At 38.8% G+C, this 8,612-nt stretch overlaps 1 protein-coding gene across 1 annotated transcript; it reads right to left on the bottom strand.

The window, feature by feature from the left end:
• Nucleotides 1-6,772: 6,772 nt before the first annotated feature.
• On the bottom strand, nt 6,773-8,350 carry LOC146652644 (multifunctional protein CAD-like). Its single transcript, XM_085382692.1, has 5 exons — nt 8,224-8,350; nt 7,982-8,137; nt 7,791-7,892; nt 7,171-7,265; nt 6,773-6,925 (listed from the first exon to the last, which is right to left on the bottom strand). The coding sequence occupies exons 1-5, from the start codon at nt 8,227-8,229 to the stop codon at nt 6,826-6,828; spliced, it is 459 nt and encodes a 152-aa protein (XP_085238818.1). The 5' UTR covers nt 8,230-8,350; the 3' UTR covers nt 6,773-6,825.
• Between the last annotated feature and the right edge of the window lie 262 nt (nt 8,351-8,612).

Below are 8,612 nucleotides of genomic sequence, written 5' to 3' on the forward strand. Positions count from 1 at the left end.
TGGGATTGTATGTTTCAATTTTACTTATAATGTACCAAATCACTACAACAGGCGGCTCAAGACGATGCCGTCCAGAGTAAGGATCTTGTTAGCCACAGTGTTTCTAAGATTTTTACGCCCCGTTACAATAACCTCAGTTCTTTCTGAACTTAGAAGCAGAAAATTAAAGCTCATTATGTGTCTAAGACATCCCGGCAGTTTAACCAATAATGGTGGGTATCATATCTATAGCGGTGAAAATGTATGCTATGCTTTCTAAAGCACGTATAATGTAAACAAAACTGGTCTTTGCACAGAAGCCTGTGGAGCTTCATAATTAACCTCAGTGTGTGAAGAGGACTCTCCATTTAATAATAGTTGTAATAAAATGTTATGGCCAACGGTGTTAAACGCTGCACTTGGGTCTAGCAGGGAAGATTTCAACTTTTCAATATGAATGAAGGCTGAAAACTGATTAGATTAATGTCTGATCTTTTCTGTGCTTCAAGTTTGTAACACCAAACATATTAAAGGATGATATAAGGTTCACAGGAAGAGTTTAATTAGACACACATTTACTATTTTTCTTTATACTCTCTTTCTTGACATGTTTAATATGCTTACGATCAGAGGAGAAAATGACCCTTGTGTAGTCTAAAAACTTTTTTATTTAATCAAACTGTAATGTTGTTGAACTCTGACGGACGTGTCTTTTAATCTTGTCAACAAATCCTTAATCATCTAAATCTGCCATTTATCATCTTGTAAAATGTTCCCTCTGCTTCTGTTGCACATCTCCCCGGACACTCTCTGCTTCACCTGTCCTGTGCAGGTGGTCCAACCCCTGCCTGCCTCCTTAAACTGGGGTGTTTAAATCTCTTTACCTCTGTGAACTTCACACAAAGTTTGTGGTAACAAAATCAAACTGACGAGGATCTCGTTTGAAAAAAACAATCACGAGACAAAATAAAAACAGACTGCTCAAAGCAAAAGCAGAGCCCTCACAGCTGGTAGTACAAAAACACAGTGACAACATGCGTATTAGATACCCTCAGTGCCAAAAGCATAAATATGAAAAAGGTGGGATCACCAATAATATCCTAAAAACGGCGTTGAGGTGGGTGTTACAGTGAAAAAAACAAAAAGCAGCCAAATTTTCATCTGCAAATGTTGAATTTTAGTAAAAACAATACTCTGTAGTTTGATACTGGAGTTACAGACAAAGCAGATGTTTAAAGCCTTTGGACGCACATTTGAAATGCACTCATTCTCCTTATCAGCTGGAAACATTAAAGCCGTAAAATGACTTTTTCGAACGAATAAAAACTATTGAACAGCAGCAATGTTGAGCCTGTTCCAAAATTTAAATGCACATGTGTTGAAGGTGCGGGTCTTGTTGAATTATTAAACATACTTTCTTTAATTTTTCGAGCCACAAAAACAACTTTTAATTTTCTTCTGCTTGAGTCTCGGCCTCGGGTAGCTCTACTTATCATTGCTCAGTCAGTTGTCTGTTTGTGCTACTTTTTCAAGGAGCAGTGGATTATTGGTAAGGGTGACTTTATGTGTTTAGTTACTTAAGTGGTAGCACTGTGGATAGTTTTACCTTACATACATAGAACTGCCAGTACAGCTTCTGAGGTAACTGTTTACAAAATGTTATAATCTATTCACAAGTTCTTTGCAATTTTACATTGATAAACATTATCCTTAACACTTTTGGCCCACATAAAGTGCTATGGCCATCACACTGTAATTTAGAATTGTTTAAATAACTCGTGTCTTAAGTCCTTCCATCAAACAGAAAATAAAAAAGTCGCATGGTTCACTTTTATATCACAAAATGTTAGAAATATAAGTCGTTCATAACAAACTGAAAGGTTGGGAGTTTAAAATGCAAACCGATGGAAGCAGAAGACTAATGTCTCAGAGCACACGGTGTCTATTATTGTGTAGACATTTATAAATAAGAGCTTAATAAAGATGCTTAATTTCTTAAGAAATAAACAGGTGGAGTGATCTTTATCAAAAGTGGATGTTGCATCTGTGGCTAAACCCCTGTACCCAAAAACTTTAAAAATCTACTGTGTGTGAGGCTGTGTAAGTAAAGCTTGCCCTTCACACCCGCGTGTAACCGTGTGTTGGGGGTTGTGGATTTGTCACCTCCGCATTGTGAAAGTGGGGAAACATGTTTCTGGCTGTGCATAAGATTTCTGCTTACAACTTACAATCTCAGTTCTAAATGAAATTCAGATGTTTTTTTTTAAGTATGGCTAATGCATTATTTGACTTCTAAGGCAGGCACACACACGCACACACACACACGAACAACAACACAGAGAAGAAGAAGAGGGGGTCGTTTTACTACGCATCATAAAAACGCAATCATTCATCTTCCAACTGTATATTTCTGTTCTGGCTTTAGAATCATTGGTTGTTTACTGAGCCGTACTTTGGGAGTCATACTGTTGTGATACTGGGGAGAAAAGGGTAAGGTTTGATAGACTAAACCCTTACACACATAACTTGAAAAACCTAAAGAGTGTGTGAGACTGCTAGCTGTGTTGTTCAGCATTAAACTCATCTACAAATGTGTTAGTAAAGAGCAGTGTTGGTCAAGTTACTTGAAAAAGGTAATCAGTAACTAATTACTGATTACTCCCCCCAAAAAGTAATCCCGTTACTTTACTGATTACTTATTTTCAAAAGTAATTAATTACTTAGTTACTTTTTAAAAACACGATTTACAACCTGAAGAGGTGATAAAGCGATAGATGTTTCAGCCCAATTCTACTTTTTCTGCATAATCCATCATACAAAATGTAATCAAATGGAAAAGTCTCTTTTTTTTAAACTTGTTTTATCAGTTTTAATCTTTTAACTTTATGCATCAAGCAAAAATTTAATTATATGCAACATTCTGACTTGAATAAATTAGTTTAACATTTAAACCTATTTTCTACACATTCCAGCACATAAAATAAAATATTTTTTGTGTTTACACTCACTCTTTCAAATAGATGCAAGTAAAAGACAGCAGAAAATAAATAAAGTCAAAGACTCAGCGGTCTTGTTGCTCGATTTTCACCTGTAAAGCAGGACTGGGGGTAGGCGGAGGTTTACCCTGGTGCAGGTGTGCCGCGGTCAGTTGAAGAATCCGCGAGTTTCTCTGTGAATTTGCCATTACGTCGTTGCGCACTCGTGCTTGCTTGGAAGTTTAGGGGTTTTTTTCGCTGTAAAAAGAAGTTTTCTTCCCACGCACAACAGACGCTAATGTTTTTGTCACTTTTTATGGAATCAAACTCAAAATAAGTTCAGTACTTCCACGCTTTAAACGCTGCACGCTCATACTCTCCCACAATCGATATGTGATCCATTGTTGATCTGCACACAGCTGTTGTCACTAACGGCGCACTCGCTTACGTCACTGTCATGAGACATTCTTGCAAAAAAAAAAAAAAAAAAAAAAAAATCACGGTTTTAGTAACGCAGCGTTCCTACGGGAAAGTAACGGTAATCTAATTACCGATTTTGCAATAGTAATCCCTTTACTCGTTACTTGAAAAAAGTAATCAGATTACAGTAACGCGTTACTGCCCATCTCTGGTAAAGAGTGACTTGTACTTCTGTCCCATTAAGCAATGGTTTAACAAATTTCACTGCAAACTATAAAAGGAATCTGGATTTAAATAGAACATAGTAGTGCAGGAAACACTTGTATAAGGTGTCTATTGAACAAATCTCCTTCAGCGTTCAAATGACCAAAGTGAGGACTACAGGCGTTTCTCTCAGTTGGTTGTGTTCAGGGAAAAAGCAGCTAAATACACTGTGACTGCTCCACATTGTTAGTGAGTTAACTCTGGATACATGGAGGTTTTGTCAAACTTGGAGTGAACAAAAGCAGAAAAACCGTAAAAGATGCAGACAGTGAAAGTCTGGTTTATTTCATGAACACAATGAAACATTTTACAGTCCACAGAGCAAAGTAGCATACATGATAAATAGATACTGTCACGGCGAGAGAGATGAGCCATGTGGAAAATAAAGGAGGATCCAAAAGCAGGCACTTGTAAAGGGGTGAGGGTGGTTTATTAAATATGAAATAAATATAGACAAACAGCAAATGGAGCACGAACTAAACTACAGAGCACAAACCTGGACAAGAATGAGAACGAGCAGAGGAGAATGACGATGGACAGCAGGGAGACCACACGGGAGAGACATGGTGGATACACAGACAGACCAGCAACTACAATGACAGAGGACACGACTTAAATACACAGAGAAACACAGGGGAATTACACACAGGTGGTGGACACAGCTGGGAATAATCAACAAGACGAGACAGAGGTAAAACTGAACACACTCACATGAGACGCAGACCTTCACAATAAAACAGGAACAAGAAACCATCACACTAAGACGCAGACTCGACATAAAGAGACAGACAGAAAATGACACATGGAACCTGAACTAAACTAACGTGAGACACAACCCAAGAACAAATCCTTAAACATGAATAAACAGAAACATAGAATTCAAATGATTATAATAACAATAAACACAGAATGCTGGGTCGAACCGACCCAGAACCGTGACAGATACACATAACACGGACAGTGAGAAGTAAAACTCGTCGTCTTACCACATGTTATATTCTGTAAACTTAAAACAAACCACAGAAATTAGAGTTTAGTGTTTTAAAGTCATTATTAAAAACATGAGTCAACATTACTGAAGTGACACTTTAACGATTCTTCATATCACCGTGTTTATGATGATAAAACATGTTCTCTCATTAGTAGTTGTCTGCGCTGTCACTTGTCATGAATATGTCCTGAGCCAGGGTTCCTCTTCAATTATCATTGATAGGACGCACAAAAGATTTGTTGCATTATCCCCATAAACAACATGCTTTTATAGAAATCATTGTGACACAAATATTTAGATTCTTGCTTCACAATGTGCACGAACTCAAAATCTTTAGCTTCATATTTATAAAGTATCGCAAAGAATACATTTATACCATTGTATGAGCCACACACACACACACACACACACACACACACACACACACACACACACACACACACACACACACACACACACACACACACACACACACACACACACACAGAGAGGGGGGATATCATTAATACAAAGGTTTGGAGCTGTTTTTGGATTTTCACTTGTTGTTGGCTTTAATATGAACAGTCACATAAAATTCATTCCAGTTTTTTTTTGCTTTTGCTTCAATTAAGATGTTTCTTTAAATCTACAACAGCTTCCTTTTCAAAAAAGTTTACTGACATAGTAAGGAAGTAGCTAGGGACCTCAGTAAGTATGAGCAACAATAGCTTAGGGACAGTTTCTCCAATAAAGAGGATTTCATCATCTGTTCGTCAAAAAGTGCCGTATTAAAAACAATTCAGCAGACCCTCAGAGTGCGGATACAAACTGTTTTCAGCTGTAGAGGTAGAGGTACGCTTCATGTACTTATCAACATACAGTTTAGCTGAGTGGATTAGAGTGCATTGGTGCTTGGGCCTCTTTTATTTAGCACGGTTATACCATTGTGAATTTAGCTATATAAATATACTCTAGAGTCTATCATATGTTTGACATGCAACTAAAAATTAGAAAATATATATTTTTTTAAATCAGTAACTTTGCAAATTTAGAGGAAATGTTTTCGGACAACATATGTGTCACATTTTAAACAGGGTTTGAATAATCAGCACTGACATACAGACATTTATGCCCTGGGTATAACAGACATGCTTACCTTGTGAAAGGCCCTTTGATTTCTTGGAGCAGAGAAACACTCTGCATTGTTGCTTTTCTCTATTGTATAAGCAGCGCCTGACTGTCAGAAACGCTCTGTGCGGGTAGCAAAGTCGGCTCCAACGCAAGTTAAAACGAGACTCAAGTTAAAACGATATACCTTGCGGCAGTTGTGAAGTGCTGAGGAAAATACTGTGTGTCTGATGGGGTGTTTTTATATAGGTGGAGCTACTTTCAGTTGATCTCTGAGATGTAGAGATAAAAGAGCACGATGTAAAGAAGAAAGGTGGAAAGCCTTTGGAGACTCTGTTGGACACGGTTTCTGTTGGCCTCTGACATGATAAGATAATGGAATTAACCATTTGTGAAGAAACACCTTTGGGCTGGGATGCTCTTGATAAGGGAGCCTCTTTTGTTGCTTCATGACTTCTTTTGCAGACTGTTGGGAGCCTAGCTGCAACACCCTCTGTCTAACTGTTACAGAGTGTGGCTAGGTGTGAATATGTTTTTTAGAAGTATCACAGTTTATTTCTAAAAGAATACATGTTGTTTGTGGTGCTCTATTTAAAAACTATTAACCTGTGAAACTATTAGAAAAGTGAAATCTTCCTAAACTAGCTAAATTAAATGCTGTGTGGGAATACACGGTTTTTAGAAGTATCACTGTTTATTTCTAAAGGGATACCTGTTATTTGCGGCCCTCTGTTTGAAAACTATTTGCTCCTAAATAGCACTAAAAAAAGCAAAATGCTCCTAACTAGTTAAAATACCCCTAAAGTAGTTAAATTACATCATCTATGTCTAAATAACAGAACTCTGAGACCTATACAATCCTTTAAAAAGAGTTTAATTAAAACACATAATGGTTTCATTAAATAATACGCTATTAAACACATGTGAACTCATATGACCCCTGGACCCACATGCATGTGCAAAAAGTCCGTTCTCGCGCATGTGCACACGCACATGGACGCGGAGGGGGATAGGGGAGGGGGGAAACAGAAGGGGGGGGGCAAAAAAGCTATAGGTATATTACTACTGACAAAGAAGCAGCACACTGAGTTATCGGCCCAGTACGGTGGCCAGCAGGGCCATTCGGATGTACATGCCATTCTCCGCCTGACGGAAATATGCCGCCCTCGGGTCTGTGTCCACCTCCACACTGAGAGAGAAATAACAAAGAGAAACAGATCATTAGTCCACTTAATCAACACAATAGCAAATAATGTAAGGTGGGTTAAAATAAAATTCAGTTGAAATTTAAGTTTGTTAAAAGAAATCGTACTGAAATTAGACATTGTACACAAAACGTTACATTTTTGCAGCCCATTTAAGGGCTCAAGCAACATTTAAACAACACAGCTGGAACTGATATTGTTGTCACACATTTGACTGAGCGCGTCTCACCTGATTTCATTGACTCTGGGCAGCGGGTGCATCACCACCATCTTCTGTTTGGCTCCAGTCATGATGTGAGGAGTGAGGACGAACTGACCAAAACACTGAGAGAAACAACAGAGTCACAGTTAAAGATCACAAATACTCCGGGATCATCCATTCACATGAGACCTGAGCTGATTGGTTCTGTCTGCACCTATGAATGCTTAGCTAAAGGGTTCCACTTCCATATTTCCCCACACGCTTACATCTGTAGAGGGGTGAGGGAACGCCTTCTTTCTCGCATATCTTCTTGTTTTCTTAAGACAATTCTATTTAATAGTTTTGCCTCTAGAAATATTTCATTTGGAAAGAACTTTGTGACGAATAACTGAACAAATCAGCTGCTTTCCACTAAAGATGAACTCCAAATGCAGACAAACCCCAGCTTCACCAGATGTAGTCAGTGGAGTCTGCAGTCCAGAATAGTGGATTAGGGAAAATGTCACCATGAGACCAACTGAACGATATCAAAAACGATTACCGGGCCAGCATGAGGCAGGAAGCACCAGGCCTAACTACAGATGCGCTGTGAGTATATGCAAGTATCTGTGTCACAAAATAAAACCCGTCGGTGAAATGAAACTTACGGCTTTGTACTCCTCCTCAGATGCAAACCTCTCCTTCTGGATCCTCGTCATGTAGAGGACGTCGGTGTCAGGCAGAGCCTCCTCGATGCTGTCAAACTCCTCCTGCAAACAAACATGTTTTTTAAATTAGCAGTTTTTAGTACATATTTGTGAAAACTCCTCTTTGCTGTGTAACCATGTTTAGTCCTCACCTGTTTGATGCCCTTTGAGGCCACGTAGCTGACGATCTCTGCTGGCATGTGGAGGTTTTTGGGAGCCACGTAACGCAGAGTGATGCGGTACTGGGTCAGCAGTTTGGCGAGGGAATGAACCGTTCGGCCATGTTTCAGATCTCCAACCATCGTTATCTGACAGACGCCACAGTTTTAACATGTTTTCATGTAAAGTTTTATTCTGGCTGAAGATTAAATTAAAAAGGAATCATGTCGCTCACCGTCATGCCGTTGACCGTTCCCAGCTCCTCTCTGATGGTGAAGACGTCCAACAGGGCCTGAGTGGGATGCTCCCCGACACCGTCGCCAGCATTGATCAGCGGCTTACGGCACTGACGGGACGCGCTCTGAGAATTGATTTGATTTTGATTTTATTGATTAGCATTCAAATTCAAATCTCAGTGAAAACAGTGAAAAAAAAACAAAACAAAAAAAAAACAGTGAAAACAGAACAAAAATCTACCATAAAGAAAGAAAGCATGAGACAAGGCTAATCAAAAGGTATTGGCTGAAGCATTTGCTTATTACGCCAACCCTTTTCACAAAATATCTTTTTGTATGCAGCTCCTGTACACAGGGCTTGAAGAAAATAATAAAACAAAGCAAAAAC

Source organism: Rhamphochromis longiceps, linkage group LG15 (assembly GCF_057381845.1).
Source record: "Rhamphochromis longiceps isolate RC_006_pf linkage group LG15, R_longiceps_female_GT1.1, whole genome shotgun sequence".
NCBI classification, from domain to species: Eukaryota; Metazoa; Chordata; class Actinopteri; order Cichliformes; family Cichlidae; genus Rhamphochromis; species Rhamphochromis longiceps.

Excerpts from the sequence above, each read along its gene's own strand:
- LOC146652644 (XM_085382692.1), bottom strand. Across the intron at positions 7,893-7,981 it reads CCTCAAAGGGCATCAAACAG|GAGGAGTTTGACAGCATCGA; the intron begins GTGAGGACTAAA and ends GTTTGTTTGCAG. Across the intron at positions 6,926-7,170 it reads CCCAGAGTCAATGAAATCAG|TGTGGAGGTGGACACAGACC; the intron begins GTGAGACGCGCT and ends TTTCTCTCTCAG.